Here is a 21,123-nt window from a genome sequence, read left to right on the forward strand (position 1 = left end):
CCAAGATTGTGTTGTTTACTGGAAAAACCTGTTTCTAGCTGTGGTGTGGCTTAGCTCTAGCACACACCTTTAATCCAAGAGTTTTCTTTATGAATATTGTAAACAGAATTAAATAAAGTCAACCATAGATCAAGAAGCCGAGCAAGCAGTTGACAGGAAGTGAATATAAGATTATTAAGAAGATTATTACCCATGGAGAGTAAGAGGGAGTCAGGAGGATGGAGAGAGAGAAGCACAGGAAAAAGGGAAGGACAGTGAGTTTGGGGAGTTTTGTTTGAGATGGAGGAAAAGGAGGATTCTGGGACATTGGTGGAGGAGGAAGATAAGCTGTGTGTTTTCTCTGTCTCTCTGAGCTAACAGGCCTTCGCCCAGCATCTGGCTCCCTAGGCTTTGTTGGTAAAATCAAAAGACTGAGATTTTATTAAAAACAACACTCCCACATCAATTACTTACTAATCAAGAGAATGTCCAGCAGGCATGCCAACAGCCCGATTTTATGAAGGCCTTTTCTCAGTTGACACTCCCTCCTCTCTGATAGCTTTAGGTTGTGTCTAGTTGACATAAAACTATCCAGCACAGATGTGCTGGTACATGCGTATAATCCCAGCACTTGGGAGGCAGAGACCAGAGGATCAGAAGTTCAAGATCATCCTCAGCTACATAGTAAATTTGAGGCCAGTGTGAGTTGCATATGAGGCCCTGCCTCAAAACAATGATAATAAAAACATAATTTTGGATACTCAGTGGAGAATACAATAGTGGGAATGCGACAAGAATGGAAATGTAGAGACCAGATAGGAGCCAATTGTAATGTTCCAGGAAAGAAGGACAGTGGCTTAGGGAGGAAAGACAGAAAAGGCATTAGGCAGGTGTACAAACCCTGATGGAGCCCACTGACAGACTGAATGCAGGAAGATGAGGAACCGAGGCGTCAGGTGGCTACTAGGTTTTTGGTTTGAGCAGTGAGGTATCTGAGATGGACAAGAGGAAAATAACACAATTGGAATTCTGATTTGGTCATGTTAATTCTGAGAGGCCTGAAGCTATGAATGTGGGTAGGACAGACCTTCTAGGGGGAAACTGTAAGCGGTGAAAGGAATGTTATCTGGAGGGCATGATGCCAAGAAGTGAATTGGAGCGGCAAGAGCTAGGGAAGGAGTGGAGAATTCTCCACTGAGGCTGGCGGCCACTCAGAACACGGTTCTTAATGGTTTTGTTGTTGTTTGCTCTTGTTTTTATTTACTTAATATTTATGTATTTTTCTGATACATGGTCTCACTATGTAGCCTTGCCTGTCCTGGAACTTGCTAGGTAGAAAAGAATAGGCTAGCCTCAAACTCACAGATATCTGCCAGCCTCTGCCTCTCTAGTGCTAGGATTAAACATATGCACCCGGACAGACTTTAAAGATCCCCTATGGAAGGACTCACCCTCCCTAGGGAGCAGAAAGGGCATGGGATAAGGGGTTGTTGGGGGGCAGGGGAGGAGGGGAGGGTGAGGGAACTGGGATTGACATGTAAATGAAGCTTGTTTCTAATTTAAATCAAAAAAGGGGAAAAAAGATACGCACCCCTACACTTACTCTACCTTTGTGTAGACTCTCTGTCAAGAGATTTATTTTTTATTTTTAGGTGTATGGGTATTTTACCTGCATGTGTGTATGTATGTCTGTACACCATGAACAGACCTGGTAGCAAGTCGAGGCTAGAAGAGGATGTTGGATCCTGTGGAGGTGGAGTTATGGACAGTTGTAAACCTACATGTGGGTGCTGGGAACTGAACCCATGTATGCACTTTAAAAGAGAATTCAGTGCTCCAAACCACTGAGGGGACTTTCCATTCACCTACTTTGTGTTTTTTTTTTTAATTTTTATTTATTTATTTATTTATTTTTTACTTTGTGGTATTTAAGATAAGGGCTTAGCTGAGGCTAGCCTAAACTCACTACCCTTCTATCCCCGGCTCCTAAAAACACTGTAGCACCTGAACCTCTCCCCCAGGTGTACACAAGCACACACACACACAATAATAATAATAATAAGTAAAATTCTACAAAGAAAATAAGTCAGGCATAATGGCGCACGCTTTTAATCCCAGTGCTCAGGAGGCAGAGGCAGGTGGATCTCTGTGAGTTCAAAGCCAGCCTGGTCTACAGAGCAAGCTCCAGGACAGTAAGAACTGCATAGAAAGACCTTTTTTTTTTTTTCTTCAATAAACCAAAAAAGGATGACACAAAGTTAAATATGGATATGTAGATTTTGAGTGAAAGCTAACATCAGGGATTAGGGAAAGTTATTCAGCTGTCAGCGTTTGCCTGAAGCCCAGAGTTTGGTCCCCGGGACCCACACTATGGAAGGAGAGATCCAGCCGCACAGGTGTCCTCCAGCCTCCATATACATACTGTGGCATGCAGCTGGCCACCAGTAAAGAAACATTTAAAATTATTTAAAAACATACGTTGTCCAGCTGTGGGATGATGAGTCTTTTCCTGGAGGCATTTTCTCATCTAGTGACAGGGCTCTGGGATGTTATCCCTCAGACTCCTGGGAGACTTCCTGCAGAAATGCTAATTTTAAGATATGCTTTCTCCATATTTTAGGGTCCCTTTACATGGTTACAATGGTCAGGGTTGGTTTGTTCATGATGCAAGGTCTTACTTTGTTGCTCAGCCTGCCCTTGGATTCCTGGGTTTAAGGGATTTTCCTGTTTCATCTCCCCAAGTAGCTGCTCATCACTGCTTTCCTGATGAGGGTTCTCAGCTCAGAGATGCAGCCACAGGCCCACCCAACTTGGGAGTTAAGCAGAGCTGTCTGTGTTGGCTCAGCTCTCAGTGGGAAGACTCAGGACAAGGAGTGCTCACATCAGAGAGAGGAAGGCTGGTAGGGATGGCCAATCTTAAGTTAACTGCATTTATTTTTGTTCTTTAGTGCCTATATTTTAGGCTATGTTTTCAGTTGTTCACATTAATTAGTACATGCCCCCACCACTAGACTATTTCATGACTTAAAAATTGCGGGGCAGTGGTAGCGCATGCTTTTAGTGCCATCACTGCGGGGTGGGGGTGGGGGGATGGCAGAGGCAGGCGGATCTCTGTGAGTTTGAGACCAGCCTGGTCTACAAGAGTTAGTTAGTTCCAGGACAGCCTCCAAAGCCACAGAGAAACCCTGTCTCGAAAAAACAAAACAAAACAAAACAAAAAAATTGAAAATTACTACAATTTTTTTAACACTTGCAATCTCCTAGTTTTCTATGAAGCACAAACATTAACTTCTTTAAAGGCCATTCATGTCTTCAAAAATTAAGATCATCAAATGAGTGATCTCTCCTTTACTAGGTTACACTAGGGTCAGGAACTCTGGTTTTGATCTTGGAATATTTCAGAATTGTCAGGGAAACTCACATTTAATTAATTTAAAATAATTATATTTCATACAGTAATTGTTAGGAGGGAAGAGCAAAGAGAACCACACCAGGTATTGTTAAAGCCCAATTATTTGTAGCCAGGTGTCTCTAACGCCAACACTTAGGAGGCAGAGGTAAGCGGACAGGGAGTTCAAGGCTTGCTTAGTCTACATAGTGAGCTGGAGGTCACTCTGAGGTAACCACAAGCCCTTGCCCCAGGGTGTTGGGGGAGAAAGGCAGGCAAGAAGAAAAAAGAAAAAGAGAACAATTGTGGAAGCATTTCCTTGAGACCTGATAGAGGATGGACTACAATGTACAAAAGGAAGAACGGGTTTCCATGGGAGGAGAGATGCTTCCTCCAATGGGAGAAGATGGAGAGGGGCAGAAAGGATTGGTAAGTTGGTAATTTGGTGGTAAGGTGATGTCTTAGTTTGCTTTCTATTGCTGAAGTCAAAAGCATGAACAAAAGCAACTAGGGGAGGAAAGGGTTAATTTCATCTTTCAGTACAACATGAAGGAAGTTAGGTAGGAGCTTGGAGGTGGGAACTATAGCAGAAACCATAGAGGAATGTTACTTGTGGATTGTTCCTCCTGGCTTGCTCAGTTTGTTTTCTTATATACCCCAGAATTACCTGCTCAGGGGTGGCACTGCCCACAGCAGGCTGGGACTTTCAATATCAATCATCATTCAAGAAAGTGCCCCAGAGCTGGGAGGTGGTGGCGCCTGCCTTTAATCCCAGCACTTGGGAGGCAGAGGCAGGCAGATCTCTGTGAGTTCGAGGCCAGCCTGGTCTACAGAGTGAGTTCCAAGAAAGCCAGGATTGTTATGCGAAGAAATCCTGTGTGTGTGTGTGTGTGTGTGTGTGTGTGTGTGTGTGTGTGTGTGTGTGTGTGTGTGTGTGTGTGAATCTAATGGAGACATTTCCTCAATTGAAGTTCCCTCTTTATAGATGGCCTTGATTTGTGTCAAGATAACAAAAACATGGAAAAAAAAAAAAAAAACTAGGGCTGGAGAGATGGCTCAGAGGTTAAGAGGCTGTTCTTCCAGAGGTCCTGAGTTCAATTCCCAGCAACCACAGGGTGTCTCACAACCATCTGTAATGAGATCTGGTGCCCTTTTCTGGCCTGCAGGGATACATACATACATACATACATACATACATACATACATACATACATACTAAACAAATAAATCTTTAAAAAAATCTAAGCAGGCCAGGTGATAAGGAATGTCTCATTTGCTTCTGTCTTTTCAATGACAAATGATCCAACACCATAAAATGGAGGTGAATGGAAAGGGCTAGTGGAGAATGAGAGCTCAGGTGGTATCACACATTTGCTTGAGATTTGTGGACATGATTTAATTGATGGATCACTATACTAAACTTTTGGGAAGGGAGTGGGGGAAAGTGTATCTTCTCACAGCCTATCTGAAGACAAAGTCATCACTTGGGAACAAAGCCATTATTTCGATAAGCATATCTAAAATAGGACATATCTAAAATAGGATGAAGTTAATTTGGGAGAGAATTCTTGACGTCAAGTAACAGTAACATGGAAAGTTACCAGAGATATGTCAACAGAAAGGTGAACCGCTAGAAAAGAGTGTGCAAGGTGGGTGGTGGGATGGGTATTTACTTGCACTTGAATGGGAAAGGATTATCTAAAATAGATTCCTGCTGTTGTCTACTTACCTTTACTTTGTCATGATTATCAAAATTTGCAGTTGTATTGCCGCTTTACTTTCGGTGTTTTTCCTAATATGAAACATTAATGACAGACAACCAGAAACCTTCTAGTTTTCCAGACTTGTTTTGTTCCATAGGATAGCCAATGGCCACATGTTCCTATTTAGTATTACAATGCGTCATAGCTTCTGTGGTTGTTTTGTTAGTGTGTGTGTGTGTGTGTGTGCGCGTGTATGTGTGTGTGCGCGTGTGTGTGCGCGCGCGCGCGCGTGTGTGTGTGTGTGTGTGTGTGTGTGTGTGTGTGCGTGTGTGTGTGTGTGCGTGCGTGTGCTTGCTTGCTTGCTCATATGTGCACAAAGGTCAGAAGACAGTTGGTTCTTACAGCATGTGTGCCTAATAGATTGCTTTACTTCGTTAACGCCTTAATACCCAATGTGTCACCCATTTTCCACTCAGTTGTTTGAACCCAGCGAATTAGAAATCCATAGACACAAGGGGCTGACACATTGTAATATACATTAGATTAAACATGGCTAAAGCTAATTAAAAAAAAAAAAAGATTGGGGGGCTGGAGAGATGGCTCAGAGGTTAAGAGCACTGGTTGCTCTTCCAGAGGACCTGAGTTCAATTCCCAGCAACCACATGGTGGCTCACAACCATCCTTTATGAGATCTGGTGCTCTCTTCTGGTGTGCAGATATACATGGATGCAGAATGGTGTGTACATAATTTAAAAAAATCTTAAGAAGGAAGGAAGGAAGGAAGGAAGGAAGGAAGGAAGGAAGGAAGGAAGGAAGGAAGGCCGGGCGTTGGTGGCTCACACCACTCGGGAGGCAGAGGCAGGAGGATCTCTGTGAGCTCGAGGCCAACCTGGTCTCCAGAGCAAGTGCCAGGATAGGCTCCAAAGCTACACAGAGAAACCCTGTCTCGAAAAACTAAAAATAAATAAATAAATAAATAAATAAATAAATAAAGACTAGGGCTGGAGAGATGGCTTGGAGGTTAAGAGCACTGACTGCTCTTTCAGAGGTCCCGAGTTCAATTCCCAGCAACCACATGGTGGCTCACAACCATCCATTATGGGATCTGGTGCCCTCTTCTGGTGTGCAGATATACATGGAAGCAGAATGTTGTATACATAAAAAAAAAAAAAATAAAATTTAAAAAAAAGCCTAACCCACATACGTGAAACACACAACACACATTTATAGTCTCTGTGTAACACTGTTCTGGGATCTCCACTTTATTGCATTGAATAACCCATACTAAGAGAATAATTTGGTGAACGAAGAGATGCTGCCTCAGACTTCCATTGGAAAATGGTAACAGTTTTATCCTAGAACTGGGAAGGTTTGAGTCTAGGGAAGTCGCGGGAAACAATGTGTTGCTTTAGATAAACCACAACCATCTTCTGGGCGTGGATTTGTCTGGTATCTGAGTCTGCGTGCAGGAAAGAACGGTGCAGGGGAAGTTGTCTTGTGTTTGGTAGTAGCCGGAGGTAAAAAGGGATGCGAGGCGGGAGTCAGGGAGTCAGCCCGGAACGCTCAACAAGGGAACGGGGCCGCGGGCTTCTTCAGTCGACGTCACTAGGGCGCGACGGCTACTCTTCTAAGAAGCAGCGGCACACGAGGTCCCACAGTGAAGTCGAGTTCCGGAACAACAGGACACATCACTCTGGAGCCTCCGGGAAGCCTGGGTCTCAGCATCCCTGCCCCAGGTTTACCACCACAAGGCACATGGGCCGGAGCTCCAAGAGCCCCATCAGGAAGCTGTAGAGCCCAGCAGCAGAGCGGCTGCGCGGGGCACGTGCTAATCCGCGCCGGAGTCCCGGCGACTGGCTGTGACGCAACTTCCGGCGTGAGCGGCGAAAGCCGGGAGGGCGAGCGAGAGAGCTAGCAGGCAGCAGGCGGCAGGCGGGCGGGTGGCCGGCCGGCACGGAGGGAGGGAACGAGCAAGCGGTGAGCAAGCCAGCGAGGGCGGCCGGGTCCCGAGGGCAGTGGAGATTCCTCAGGCCCCTCCGGCGCCCTCCCCGGAGTCCACAGCACCTCCAGCACCCAGCGGAGCGGACACGGCCCTGCCCGGCCATGGCCTCGTTGCTGAAGGTGGATCAGGAAGTGAAGCTCAAGGTAGCGGCACAGCTCCGGGCCTCCTCATCCCTCCATTCGAACCCCCAGCAGTCGGACCTTCTCCCCACTCCCCATGGTCGTCTTTGTCTCCCTGGGGACACCAGCTCTGAGCTTCCGCTCGGCTCACCCAGCCCCCCCATGCCTGGAGACGGCATTGGAAAAGACGATGTAGGGTGGCTTTCTGCCCTGCTTCTGGTGATGGAGCGCACCAGGTTCTCCTCTTCGGACACGTGTTAAACTCAGTGCTTTAGGGTAGTGACAGGTGGAAGTCCCCCGGCCCAGCCATGTCCCCGCCCCCGGACGCTGCCACTGACCCTGCCTTTGGAGGCTGGCTTACTGCGTATGAAAGGCCAGGTCTAGGTGGGAGTTGGCACGTTTGTGAGCTCACCTCTTCCAGTTTGACATCTGTCTGCTTATCAAATTCAGAGGGCTTCAGACAACCGGAGGGAGGGAGGGAGGGGACTAGGGGAGGGGGGTAGAAGGGGATAAGAGAAAGGGGAGACTGACAGGTGCTGCCCTCCAGCTCCGACATTCCTCTCCTGAGATGGAGAAATGGATCCTCAAAAAAATAAAGTATTTGCAGTCTGGGGGCCTTTCACCTTCCCATTATAATTCCAAGGTGAGGGCAAGGCAGCTGGATTTGGGGTTCCCCATTCTTGCCCTTGTGTCACCAGGTTCTGAATTGCTCTCTTTGTTGATTTTAGGTTGATTCTTTCAGGGAGCGGATCACAAGTGAGGTGAGTGTTGTAAAGGAGAAAAAAGGTGTTGGCTAATAGCTGGGGGTTTCCCAAAATCCGTAGGGAGTGACTACCCCATGTTTATTAATTCTTGTGTATTTTCTCTGTCTAGGCAGAAGACTTGGTGGCAAATTTTTTCCCAAAGAAGTTATTAGAACTTGATAGTTTTTTGAAGGTGAGAGACATTTTTTATTTCTTTAAATTACCTTTGTCTTGGAGACAAATGGGGCAGATGGTGTGATGATTCTGTTGTCTTGTGTACTATAAGGCACTTGTTTCTTTTCTTTCACAAGAAATACTTTTCTCTCTCTTGTTTTTTTTTTTTTTTTTTTTTTGTTTGTTGGTTGGTTTTTTTAAACTTACACTAATACTGTTTTGGGGTGAATGCCTCTCTTTCAGGAACCAATCCTAAATATCCATGACCTAACTCAGATCCACTCAGACATGAATCTCCCAGTCCCTGACCCCATTCTCCTCACCAATAGCCACGATGGACTGGATGGTGTGAGTGTCTTGCATTTATGTTTGTGTTTTTAGTATTTTATTTCTTGGTAAGCCTCGGGATGTACAGAGGATGTGGGCTTTGCTTGTGGGATCTGGGGTTCTGTCTTAGGTATGGTGACTCCAGAATACTACTTTTTTGGACCTTTAGTTTCATTTTTAGCAAGGTGAGTATGTTAGTGCTGCAGTGCTAGCCCCGAGTTTAATTAGGTCTATACTAGCTATATTTTTGTTGTTGATGGTGGTGTTTTGTTTTTTCCCAGCTACCTGACTTTCCCCAGGCTTCTGAATAAGACTTTTTATTCAGTGTATTGTGTCTTGCAGTGGGAAGAGAAGCTATTCTTGCTGCAGTCCCTGTCTTTACTGTCTCTTTAGCACCTGAACTTTGCTTTGTCTTTGAGGCAGGGGTCTGACTATGTAGCCCTGGCTAACCTGGAACTCCCTATGTAGACTAGACTAGGTTAGCGTCAAACTCATTGAGATCTGCTGTGTAAACGCTGGGGTGAAAGGTGTGTGCCACTGTGCAGCTAATGCCTATACTGTATTCCATGTACATTGTGTTGTAACACCAGTGATGTTATAGTTTTGTCTTAAATTCCTGTGATTTTTTTTTTCTGCCTTAGAGATCAAGCCTAGGGTCTTGTGCATGGTGTATAAATGCTGTACCACTGATTTATATTATTAGCTTTCAGAACTATCTTAATTTAATTAGGCTGAGTGTGGTGGCTTAGCATTCAGCTTGTCTGAGGAAGGAGAATTGTGAGTTCAAGACCAGCCTGGGATACGTAATGAATTGAAGTTGGAACTCATACTGGGATCCTTCTTCCAAAATAAATCTGCAATTTAAGGCAGGAACCATCTTAATTGCCTTAGTCCCAACATTTCCTAGCATACAGAAGGTACTGTTCTGAGTTTGTTGATGAAATATTGTCTTTGTTTTAGAACCAACAAATTTGTACATACCCCCTCAATTATTCTCTACCTGCCTTGAATGCTTTCTTCTTCCTCTTTTTAAAAATAGAATTTTCCCTGCTTTTCTACTGTTTCAAAACACAAACACTATTTATTGTGTGGATAGGGAGCATACCAAGGCTTTCCTTTTGCCGTGTTGGTCCCAGGAATCAAACTTCATTTGTTAAGCTATGTAGTAAGTGCTTACTTACTATCTGTAGAACTTCACTGGCCTCTTCAGCTGCTCTTTTAATGTGTTCTATTTGTTGTAAATTTGACCTTTCCAAGTAGAGTGCAAGTTTGTGGCAAGAACCTGTATTGAAAGATATATATATTAAGATAACCTATGGGGTCCAGGAAGGAATTAATTAAGTTTGCTTGTATAGTATCTTGTAATGGGTATGTGGTGTTGAATGGAAGCTAATTCCTGCTTCTTTATATCCTTAGCCCACTTACAAGAAGCGTAGATTGGATGAATGTGAAGAGGCCTTCCAAGGTAAGAGCTGCCACCTAGTCTAAGCTGACAGCCCTGCAAAGCAGGATGGTTCGGGTTTTCACCAGCACAAGAAGTGAGGTCTGATTTAATTTCCCAGGACCAACACTTGGCATCTTCCTACAGTGGTCATTACTTAGTCTCCTAGTACACCAGGGGGGTCTGACTTAGTGTAGATGCCATCAAGAGTGCTGGGAGGCAGAAGCCACACCTCACAACTGTCATAGGAGTCCCATGCTCTGTGTCATTTGCCCCATGCAGGAGTAGTTGCCTGATTCACTAAGGGGCCGTGGACTCATTTAGCTTTTGAAAGATAAAAGGCAAAGATGAATACATCTTCTATGTCTAGGGAAGAGGAAAAGCTGGAGGGTGCCTTCACTTTTCCACTGCCCTGAACACGTGAACTTGATGTATCTTCCAGGAACCAAGGTGTTTGTGATGCCCAATGGGATGCTGAAAAGCAACCAGCAGCTGGTGGACATTATTGAGAAAGTAAAACCTGAGATTCGGCTGCTGATCGAGAAATGTAATACGGTGAGGCAGAGGCTAGTGACCTATGACTGGACCTTAATAGCTCCACTTGAACTATGGAATGATGGGTGGGGCGTGGCAGGCTAAGTCTCTTGATTCCTTTGTTTCCGGCAACAAGCGTCATGTAATTCGTGACTTTAGTAGGAAAGACCAAGGTCCTTCTACATGTATTTTGTCATCTTACACTCTAGGTCAAAATGTGGGTACAGCTCTTGATTCCCAGAATAGAAGATGGGAACAACTTCGGGGTGTCTATTCAGGTAATGTGTTCATATTGCAAACTGGGAGCTGCTTCCCCTGCTTTGACTGTTTTCTTTGGTGCTACTGTAGAGTGATGTGGAAGTAATGTGACTCACCTGTTCTTCCCCATAGGAGGAAACAGTTGCAGAACTAAGAACTGTCGAGAGTGAAGCTGCATCTTATCTGGACCAGATTTCTAGGTACAGCCGTTTGGGCTGTGTCCAGGAATTGGGTTGGTGAAATGGGAGACATGTTCAGGGCCCCCTTCAGCTGCTTCTCTTTTTTCCTCTTTCCAGATATTATATTACAAGAGCCAAATTGGTTTCTAAAATAGCTAAATATCCCCATGTGGTAAGTAAGGGTTTGGGAGTCTGAGGTGGGGTGGAAGGGTAGGTAGGATGCTTAGGAACAAGCTGTCTGTGGGCTTTGGGCCTTGAAGACTAGCCTCCCCTCTTCCCATACAGGAGGACTATCGCCGCACGGTCACAGAGATTGATGAGAAAGAATACATCAGCCTCCGTCTCATCATCTCAGAACTGAGGAATCAGTATGTGAGTAACATCACTCCCTGCACGTAGCTGTCCTGGCTCCTCTTAGTTCTGTGCTAATTTCTTAAAAACTGGGGTTCAGAATAAAATGAGTAGAATAGCCAGGGTAGCCTCTGCCTATAACCCCAACTGCTCAGGACAGGATCCAGACTTTGAGGCTGGCTGGGGACATATAAATAGTAGTTCATCAGCACTGTGTGGAGAACATGAACTTACTGAGGAGTCTAGTGTGGTGTTTCTGATCTGTATAGGTGGGGGTGGTATACAACATATGGCTGGTTAAGCATGGGTCTTGGAATTAGAAAGAAGGCTTTGTAACCAAAGTCCTCATGTAATGGGTGATTTGTTTGTTTTTAGGCAGGGTCTCACTTTGTAGCCCAGGCTGTCCTGGAGCTCACTATGTTGGTGTCAGGACTCACAGACTCACTGACTCTGTCTCCCAAGTGCTGTGATAAAAGATGTGTGCCACCACAACAAGCCGATTTTTAAAAAAAATATGTCCACGTGTCAGTATGTGCAGGTACAAGTGTAGGCACCTGGGGTTTCCAGAAGAAGGTGGAGCTAGAGTTTGTGGCAGTTGTGAGTTGCCTGACATGGGTGCTGGGCAATCAGTTCTGGTCCTCTGCAAGAGCAATTCCTGGCTGCTGAACCATCTTTTCAGCCTGGAAAGTGTGATCTTGATCATGTTCAAGCTTAGACTCTAGTTTCTTTTCTGAAATGGGAATTAGATTACTGACTACAAAAATTTTTAGCAGTAAATGAGGCAGCAGCACATAAAAGGACTCTTATTACTTCTTAGTGTGGTTCATATTGGAGCAGATTGGGGAATCTAGGGGGTAGTATTGCCCCCCTTCCCTGGGTCTGGTGATAGAGTAGGGTAAGGTGAGGCAGAGGTGAAATGAGTGATTCCCTGACCTTTCCTTTCCCAGGTCACCCTACATGACATGATCCTGAAGAATATTGAGAAAATCAAACGACCCCGGAGCAGCAATGCAGAGACACTGTACTGAGGCCGGGGCCAGGGCCAGGGCCAGGGCCAGGGGACTCTGTGAGTCTGGCTCAAGACCGACATTGCCTTGGTTTGTTACATGACTATCGTGATGGGGAAACTGGCTGGAAATAGTGATCACACCTCTCTGTTTTTAGTTAGAGTCTAATGAAACTCTCATCTAGTTCTGTGATGTGTTTACCTCTTTTTTCAGGCCTCAGGAACTCTTCTATCTCCTTCCCCAAACCCCATTCCCAGCCTGTCTTAATTTCTGGAGAACTCCAGGCTTGTGCAGGATATGGCACAAGAATATCTGGGGGTTATTTTTTTCTTCCCTCCATCCTCCCCTTGTTTTAAGTTTGTGTTTTCTTCCTTTCAATTAGTTGGTTAAAAGCTGGAGGAATATAGGAAAAGTGTCTTTTAGGAACTGGGGGAGTGGAGGTGGAAGGGACATCTTCCTGTCACAAGGCCGGTGTCTCTTGCTTATGTGGGACTTTAGGTCCTCTCTACCACAGCTGCCCTGGTGATGCCTTGGGGCTCTCCACCTGTGTCTATCCCACCTTGAGCCTGACCGTGATGAGGGATACCTAAGGCCTTCAGCTGCACCCCTAGAGCTCCTTTGGATGTTTTTATAACTGGGGTTTTCTCATATACATGTGTACACATGTACACATGCATAGGGACATGTATACATGCTTCCTTCTCCATTATAAAACATAGCCTTCCTTCCTGCACCACTGCCCCCTCAGCCCGTCACACATGCAACACCTCAGCAGGTGACAGTTGTCTTAGTCATCCACCCAGGCAAGTCCCAGGCCCACCCTCTCTTCTGATAATGTAGCCGTTGGTGCCCAGGGTAAGTTGAAGGAGAACCAAGAGCCGAGGAGCAGAGGGCTCATGAAGGCCTTCCCTCTGTGACTCAGGTTTTTTTGGTGTTATGCAAACGCTGGCGCTCTGATCCCCACTTGCCCTTCTCCCAGGCCAGCTTATGTGTTGGATAGGGTGTGGGCAGCTGTGAGGTCCAGAGGCTGCTACTCTTCGCTGTGCTTTCCCTTTGGGAAATATTTCTCATATTTATAGTATTGTGCTTCCAGGGAAAGCAGTAATTCATGTGTATATGTGTCTGTGCACATACACACGCGCACATGTGCGTGTGTATTCATGTGTGTATGTGTGTGTGTATAAATATGCTGCGAAGGTCAAACCCATAGAAGAGTTGCCTCCTCTTTCGAATCTTGCAGAGATATCATTTGTTACAGCTTTTGTGTTAACCCCATCAACCCCCAGCTTTTTAAGTGAGAGTTGGTGTCTGCAGTTAACCTGCCAGTGACTCTCAGTGTCTATTTGGCTTTTATTCCTCTGTCTTCCAACTCCCAATCATACTCCACCTGGGATGCATCATTTTCACTCCCAGTATTCTATAGAAAAGGAGTCAGGATGCTCTCTTCCCATGAATAGTGCTCAGTAACAAACCAATTGCATTTCAGTTGGGCAGTACTCCTACCCACCCCTCAGATCCCTTCCAGCTGAACCCCCTCCCTCCTCCTTCCACGTGTTTCTCAGATTCCCATTTTTGTTTGATTGTTCCACTGCCCCTCCTCACCCTACCACCCTTGGATTGTAATGTAAAACTCTTTTACCATGTCAAGAAATTATTAAAAATACAGGTACTTTGACCTCTTTCTAAAGCTGCAGACCCTGGTGCCATACTCTGGTGACTGAGGGACATAGTGGTCACGTGTGAACATCAGACACCCACCTTCAAAGATGCTCTGGCCAACCTGTTATGTGTGCATTTGCTATTGAACTGCTTTACTTGTCCCCATGGTGGCAAGAGTGACCTGACCAGAGGAGGTGGTGGTTCCTGCTCTGTGTGGCAGCTGAATTATGCCGCCGCCTGGGTCCTGGTTCCTTCCCCGGTGACACATGCCCATGAGCTACCAGCAGGGGGGGCTGTGGTTCCGTGTGGGAACATCTACTCAGGCTTGCTCTAGCCAGTTTTCCTATTCCATTGTAATTGAACTTCTTAAGGGGACTCCTGGGGTTGGTTTAAAATGACTCAAAGGGCTCATAGGAGGCTCATGTTCCTCTGAAATAAAATACCTTCCCCTCCCTCCTGGCAAGTAGACTGGTTTCCAGTCAAACTTGTCTGCAGAGGTTTAAGGTCCCCAGCAAGGAAGGGACATCTGTTTTGTCCCAGAGCTTGGGAGCACTAGCTAGCAAGCAGTTTCTGCCTGCTTGCCTGTGTGTGATTTCAGTTTTGGGGTTTGTATTTTTGTTTTTTTTGTTGTTTTTGTTTTTTCTCTGTATAACAGCCCTAGCTGTCCTGGAACTCACTTTGTAGACCAGGTTGGCCTCAAACTCACATCCGCCTGCCTGCCTCTGCCTCCTGAATGCTGGGATTAAAGCCATCATGCCTGGTTGCATTATTACATTTTAATCAAAATCTGTAGAGTGCTTTTACATCTTATTTTTTTAAGGCAAGTTGTCACTGAGGTTGACCTATATAACTCAATATGTAGCCCAGCCAGCCTTGAACTCCCAACAATCCTCTTCCCCCCCCCCCCCCAGACAGGGTTTCTCTGTGTAGCTTTGGAGCCTCTCCTGGCACTTGCTTTGGAGACTAGGCTGGCCTCGAACTCACAGAGATCCACCTGTCTCTGCCTCCCCGAGTGCTGGGATTAAAGGCGTGCACCACCAACGCCCGGCCCAACAATCCTCTTGAGTGCTGAGATTTTAGACATAAGTAACCATTTATAGGTGCCTTTATAGGTGAGATACTCAAGTAGCTTCTTTAAAGCTACACACTTGGATGGGTTCATTGTACAAATCTGAACACGAAGCCCAGAACCTCAATCATTATTTTCTCATTGACTGTTTAGAATAAGGCCTGAGACTCCCAAGTCAGGCACTGCATTGGGTGCCAGGTAGAACTGAGTGAGTGCTTAATGCTGAACTGTCAGTAGATCCAGGAACTATTGGCTAGGGTGTAATTCTGCCAGAGAGCTCATTTATTAGCACTTATATATAACACAGGGAAAGGATTGTGCATCAAAATTGCTGTCTCAGAATGTGTAAAGTTACAAGGTAGTTTATAGCATCATTATCCCGATGCCGCCTCATCTGGTCTAAATGATGTGGAGGTCATAGTTACTGTTAGCAGTCGGAGTTTAGGGAAGGAACCAGCTATGCATGTGGAAGTAACAACTTGAGCCAAACCACAGGACAGAAGATTGGAACAGAATTCATGTAAAGCAAGGTCAGAAGTTTCCTGTCCAGCCCACAAGGGGGGGAGTTTTGTCCAATTCCTCTCCGTCATACTGAATATAAACCTGCCGTGATGTCAAGAACAGACAAGAGCTGTTCTTGGGGCTGACTGCAGCTCAGCATCAGCCATGAATCTCAAGGTGCTGCTGCCTTTTCTAGTGCTCACTCTCCTTACTGTCTTTGCCCTGGCCTATGTCTTGTTGACCAGGCAAGGCAGTGCCAGCCAGCTTCCTCGGTGCCGCTCCATACCTCCCAGAACTCATCCCTGGACACACCCCGGTCAGAGCCAGCTATTTGCAGACCTGAACCCCAAGGAGCTAACAGCTGTGATGAGCTTTCTGACCAAGCACCTGGGGCCGGGGCTGGTGGATCCAGCCCAGGCTTGGCCCTCGGACAACTGTGTCTTCTCAGTGGAGCTGCAGCTGCCTGCCAAGGCTGCAGCCCTGGCCCACCTGGACAGAGGGGGCCCCCCACCTGCCCGGGAGGCGCTGGCCATCATCTTCTTTGGTGCACAACCCCAGCCCAATGTGACTGAGCTGGTGGTGGGGCCCCTGCCTCACCCCTCCTACATGCGGGACGTGACTGTGGAGCGGCATGGTGGCCCCCTGCCCTATTACCGGCGTCCCATGCTGAGAGCTGAGTTTGTTCAGATTTGGAGGTACTTGGAAGAAGTGGAACTCCCAAAGGCCCCCACCTTTCTGGCTTCTGTCTTGAACTACAATGGCTCTACCTTGGCACCTCTGCATTCCTCTGCTAATGGCTTGCATTCAGGGGACCGAGCTACCTGGATAGCTCTCTACCATAACATCTCAGGTCTTGGAATATTCCTTCACCCTGTAGGGTTGGAGCTACTGCTGGACCACAGAGCCCTGGATCCTACCCACTGGGTGGTGCAGAAGGTCTTCTACCTTGGGCACTACTATGCAGACTTGGCCCAGTTGGAATGGGAGTTTAAGGCTGGCCGCCTAGAAGTGGTTCAGGTCCCTCTACCCACACCAGATGGGGCTTCCTCCCTGAGGGCTCGAATCACTCCAGACCCCCCTCTTCCCCCTCTTCAATTCTCACCCCAGGGTCCCCAGTACAGTGTACAGGGAAACTCAGTGGTATCCCCCCTCTGGACATTCACCTTTGGTCATGGGGTATTCACTGGTTTAAGACTCTTTGATGTTCGGTTTAAGGGTGAACGTGTGGCTTATGAAGTCAGTGTCCAGGAGTGCCTGACGGTTTATGGTGCTGATTCCCCCAAGACGATGACGATCCGTTACTTGGACAGCACCTATGGGCTTGGCCAAAACAGCCGAGCCTTGGTTCGAGGGGTGGACTGCCCCTATCAAGCCAGCATGGTGGATATCCATGTACTAGTAGGCACAGGGGCAGTCCGGCTGCTCCGAGGGGCTGTGTGTGTATTTGAGGAGGTCCAGGGATTACCCCTTCGAAGGCACCACAATTACATTGGGCGTCATTTCTATGGTGGTTTGGCCAGCTCAGGCCTTGTGGTCAGGTCGGTATCATCAGTGGGCAACTATGATTACATTTGGGACTTTATAATGTACCCAAATGGGGCTCTTGAAGGGCGTGTCCATGCCACTGGCTTTATCAACACAGCATTCCTGAGTGGAGGAGCCGAGAGCCTCCTCTTTGGGAACCGTGTGGGGGAGCGAGTGCTGGGAGCTGTGCACACACATGCTTTCCACTTCAAACTGGACCTGGATGTGGCAGGTGAGTTCTTGGGCTGAGGCTTGAAGGTTGAGAGTAGGGCACAGGGCAGGATGCACCCAGATCGGGCTGCAATCTGAAAGGTTAAGAGTATATTCTAACCAGAAGCTGGAGGGAAGATTGATTGTCGGAGTCCTGCTGCAGTCACAACTGGTATCTGGCCAATGATGAAAAGGGTTCATTTTCCCAGCTCCCACCCTCTGACCCACTCCCCCCAGATCTGCAGTTGTGAAACATGTACTGGCTGTGCCTGGCTGCCTTAACCATGAGGGACCCTCTAGGATCGTGAATTGCCCCAGCAGGAATTGAATGGGGCTAGAGCCAGGACTGGTTACTTGAGGACCAAAGCAGAGGTAACCTTCTAGAAGTCTGAAGTTTACAGTAGGAGTAGGGGTGCTGTGTTCTTTATACAGGGAGGAAGGGTATCAGGGTTGGGGGTTAACTTGGCAGTGCCACTTTCTCCATGTGGTGAAGGTCACCCTATCCTGTCATCACCATGGACAGTCCTGTTGTGGCAAGCCTGGGATAGGCTGGCTGCAAGTCTGGAACTTGCTGTTCCTGGCAGATTTTGTGGAGGACAGAAAACAAACTCATCAAAGCACAGATAGGGACCTAGAAAGAAGTGAAATCCACCAGACCTCCATTTTACAGATGGGGAGACTTAGGAAGGCAGTGGAGATGGGACCGAGTGGCTGCCCAAGTGTGATGCCTGTCAAACAAAGCCTGTGTCTTGTGAAAGATTCTCTGGAGTATGAGGCCCTGGCATGTGTGCCATGCACACTGTTCTTGGGGTTGTGGGTTTTGGTGGGAGTGGCTGGGGGTTAGGAGAACTAAGACTAACATGTAGCCATAGATTATAATCTAATATACTTGGACTGTGACTCTGCAATTGGAAAATTCTCAACATCTTTATGCATTAAAAGAGCCTGCTACAAGTTACTAGGTTTCTGGTGTATCATAGTCACATTTAAGGTACTAAATGTCATCATCCTCGAAGAAAAACAGATTCAGTGCTGTGTTGGGTGATGTAGGGTTTGGATGCATGCAATAGAATTTAAGAAGCTCCTTGGGATGGAAAGCTGGGGGGCTTTTGAGAGACATTGGCAGTGGTGCCCCCTGTGCTGAGAGAGTAGAGCCCTAGAGCTGGAAGGAATATGCAAGGACTGTGGAAGAGAAAGGTTTTCCAGGTCACTTCAAGTCTCCTTCACAGTCCCAGGAATGTTTCCCTCAGCATATATGCTTGTCCATTTATGGAGCATAGCCATAAAACAGTATTATGTTTGCCATAGAAATTCAGAAGGTGAGTATCGGAAACAAACTGTTCTAGGGTCTACTGGGTAGGCTGATGCTAATAGAGCTTTCTGTGTTGTGGCTGTCTGTAGGAATCTCTAGCCATATGTGACTGCCAAGCAGTTCGTTTAAGACTGCGTCTCACTGAAGAGTAGACTGGCTTTGGACACCCTTCCTTCTTTCTTTCCTTTCTTTCCTTCTTTTCTTTTTCTTTTTTTTTTTTTTTTTTGACATGGTCTCACTGTGTAGACCTGGTGATCTTGGAGCTCTCTATATAGATTAGTCTGGCCTTAACTTTGCAGTCATTTCTTACCTCTGCCTCCCAGGTGCTGGATTGCAGGTATGTGCCACTGTGCTTAGCAATGTTGAGCTCTTTAAATATAGCTACTGTGACTGGAGAACTGAATTTTCAATATATGTAGCCATACTTGACTATTGTTATCCTATTGAAATGGGGGGTTGGAAGAAGCCAGGCCAGCACTTGCCCAAGCTCATGACTCCCAGCACAGGGTGCTCTCTGTTACCTTTGGTCAGGCCAATAATATAGGCATCAAGAGGAGACCAAGGAACGTCCAAGAAATTTCACCCGTGTAGAGCTCTCCCTTTCCTCACCCTGACAGGTTTGAAAAACTGGGTGGTAGCTGAAGATACAGTGTTTGAGCCTGTAGCAGCCCCCTGGAACCCAGAGCATCAGCTACAACGCCTACAGCTGACCAGACAGGTCCTGAGCAGGGAGGACCTGGCTGCATTTCCCTTGGGGAGCCCCCTTCCTCGATACCTTTACTTGGCTACCAACCAGACCAATGCCTGGGGCCACCAGCGTGGGTACCAAATCCAGATCCACAGCCCCCGTGGTGTCCATGTACCTTTGGAGAGCGACATGGAAAAGGCTCTCAGCTGGGGGAGGTGAGGAGGGCCCTGGGAATGGGTGGGAGGGAGGGGCTCATGCTCCAGCAATGCTCACAGTCCCTGGACCTCTCTTCAGATTCAAGTAGATAAGGGATGGAAAATGGTCTCAGAATACGATCCAAGGGGATTTGTAAAGCTTTGCTTTTTTCCAACATCACTTTCCTACAATTCCTGGTCAGATACCAGCTTGTGGTGACCCAGAGGAAGGAGGAGGAGTGCCATAGCAGCAGCATCTATTACCAGAATGACATGCGGACCCCGATGATGGCCTTTGCTGACTTCATCAACAATGAAACCCTCTTGGGAGAGGTTGGTGGCTTCAGAGACAGAGGAGAAGGCCTTCTCTTTTCCTGGCATCTTGGCTGTCCAGCCTCTGCCCATCCTACTAGGGAGAAATTTGTCACGACACTTGCACCCTGCCTAACTCCCTTACACAGGTCATGAGGTGTTCTGTGCAGGACTACGGCTGGCTGAGGCTGGAGGGTGAGAAACTGCAGCTAAAAGGGACTTTTGGCCTCTAAAGACCTCCCACTTTTCCTTTCTTCAGGATCTGGTGGCTTGGGTGACAGCCAGCTTCCTGCACATCCCGCATGCTGAGGACATCCCCAACACAGTGACTGTGGGGAACAGTGTGGGCTTCTTGCTCCGACCCTACAATTTCTTCGATGAAGATCCCTCCATTTTCTCCCCTGGCAGCATCTACTTTGAGAGGGACCAGGATGCGGGGCTCTGCAGTGTCAACCCTGTGGCCTGCACCCCACAACTGGCAGCCTGTGTCCCCAACTTGCCCTCCTTTTCCTATGAAGGCTTATAGGTCTGAGGATGTGGTAAGACCCTAGGGTGCCAGGGAGTGAGATGCATGTGCCTCCTCTGTTCTTCTGTCTCCTCCTGTGTTTTTATCACCTGCCCTAACCCCCATCCCTGCCTCGGTTCTTTAGAAAACAGCCTCTTTCCCCACCGAATCCCTAGGTTTTCTCTTCTGGGTTGATTCTTGCCTGCTGCCCCTGTTTTGCTTGTTTTGTTTGAGACAGGGTCTTTCTATGTCGCCCTGGCTGTCCTGGAACTTTCCATGTAGACCAAACTGGCTTCAACTTGCAGAGATCTTACTGCCTCTGGACTGCTGGGATTAAAGACATGCACCACTACTCCTGACTTCTGCTAGTTATTTAAATGATAATTTATTTTAAAAAGGTTTTTGGAATACTCGAAACACCACAAATCCTACCATTTCAAAACTCGCTGGGGTTCACATTATACCAGGCTTTATCTTAAAAGGAATGGTTGTTATGTGTAATTGATAATGAAATAGTTTGAAGAAATTTTACTTGAGTTTATTCTATTTGGCTTTTTAAAGCCTGTAGAGTTCCCAGGAGAATATTAAGAACTCTAGCCAAGGAAATTTAGCAACAGAAACATGCACAGGGAGGGGCGGTAGATCTGGCCAAGGAATGTTTCTTGGGAAAGGCTGGAAGTGGGGGTTTCCTTGGCAAACAACACTTCACGGCAAAATCAAAGAAAGCACCTGGCCCTAGAAAGGTGAATGTCAGGGAAGAACTTGGTCTGAAGGGTATGAGGCTATGGGGCAGACCCTGCTTCTTGTTGGTAGCGGGTCTCCATGCACGGGCTGGATCCCTCCCCCTTCTCTTAACCCAAACCCTGACCCAGAGAGCAGAGTCTGATTTGGAAGCTGCAGGATAAAGCCATGTAAGGTCTGTGGATATCACTGCAGCCAGCTCA

General features: G+C 46.9%; 2 protein-coding genes across 2 annotated transcripts; both read left to right on the top strand.

Annotated features, from left to right (window-relative positions):
* The first annotated feature begins 6,746 nt into the window (after positions 1 to 6,746).
* Psme3 (proteasome activator subunit 3) lies at positions 6,747 to 13,898 on the top strand. Its single transcript, XM_027428076.2, has 11 exons — positions 6,747 to 7,215; positions 7,920 to 7,952; positions 8,065 to 8,127; positions 8,352 to 8,456; positions 9,852 to 9,900; positions 10,319 to 10,431; positions 10,620 to 10,688; positions 10,801 to 10,868; positions 10,965 to 11,019; positions 11,133 to 11,219; positions 12,146 to 13,898. The coding sequence occupies exons 1-11, from the start codon at positions 7,174 to 7,176 to the stop codon at positions 12,224 to 12,226; spliced, it is 765 nt and encodes a 254-aa protein (XP_027283877.1). The 5' UTR covers positions 6,747 to 7,173; the 3' UTR covers positions 12,227 to 13,898.
* A 937-nt stretch (positions 13,899 to 14,835) lies between these two features.
* Positions 14,836 to 20,512, top strand: Aoc2 (amine oxidase copper containing 2). The gene is made up of 4 exons (XM_027428060.2): positions 14,836 to 17,190; positions 19,098 to 19,383; positions 19,566 to 19,695; positions 19,934 to 20,512. The coding sequence occupies exons 1-4, from the start codon at positions 15,600 to 15,602 to the stop codon at positions 20,198 to 20,200; spliced, it is 2,274 nt and encodes a 757-aa protein (XP_027283861.1). The 5' UTR covers positions 14,836 to 15,599; the 3' UTR covers positions 20,201 to 20,512.
* Positions 20,513 to 21,123: the final 611 nt, after the last annotated feature.

Source organism: Cricetulus griseus, chromosome 7, assembly GCF_003668045.3.
Source record: "Cricetulus griseus strain 17A/GY chromosome 7, alternate assembly CriGri-PICRH-1.0, whole genome shotgun sequence".
Classification (NCBI taxonomy): domain Eukaryota; kingdom Metazoa; phylum Chordata; class Mammalia; order Rodentia; family Cricetidae; genus Cricetulus; species Cricetulus griseus.

Excerpts from the sequence above, each read along its gene's own strand:
- Psme3 (XM_027428076.2), top strand. The coding sequence starts at position 7,174 with ATGGCCTCGTTGCTGAAGGTGGATCAGGAAGTGAAGCTCAAG. Across the intron at positions 7,216-7,919 it reads ATCAGGAAGTGAAGCTCAAG|GTTGATTCTTTCAGGGAGCG; the intron begins GTAGCGGCACAG and ends TGTTGATTTTAG. Across the intron at positions 8,128-8,351 it reads AACTTGATAGTTTTTTGAAG|GAACCAATCCTAAATATCCA; the intron begins GTGAGAGACATT and ends CCTCTCTTTCAG.
- Aoc2 (XM_027428060.2), top strand. The coding sequence starts at position 15,600 with ATGAATCTCAAGGTGCTGCTGCCTTTTCTAGTGCTCACTCTCCTTACT. Across the intron at positions 19,384-19,565 it reads AAGGCTCTCAGCTGGGGGAG|ATACCAGCTTGTGGTGACCC; the intron begins GTGAGGAGGGCC and ends ATTCCTGGTCAG. Across the intron at positions 19,696-19,933 it reads ATGAAACCCTCTTGGGAGAG|GATCTGGTGGCTTGGGTGAC; the intron begins GTTGGTGGCTTC and ends TCCTTTCTTCAG.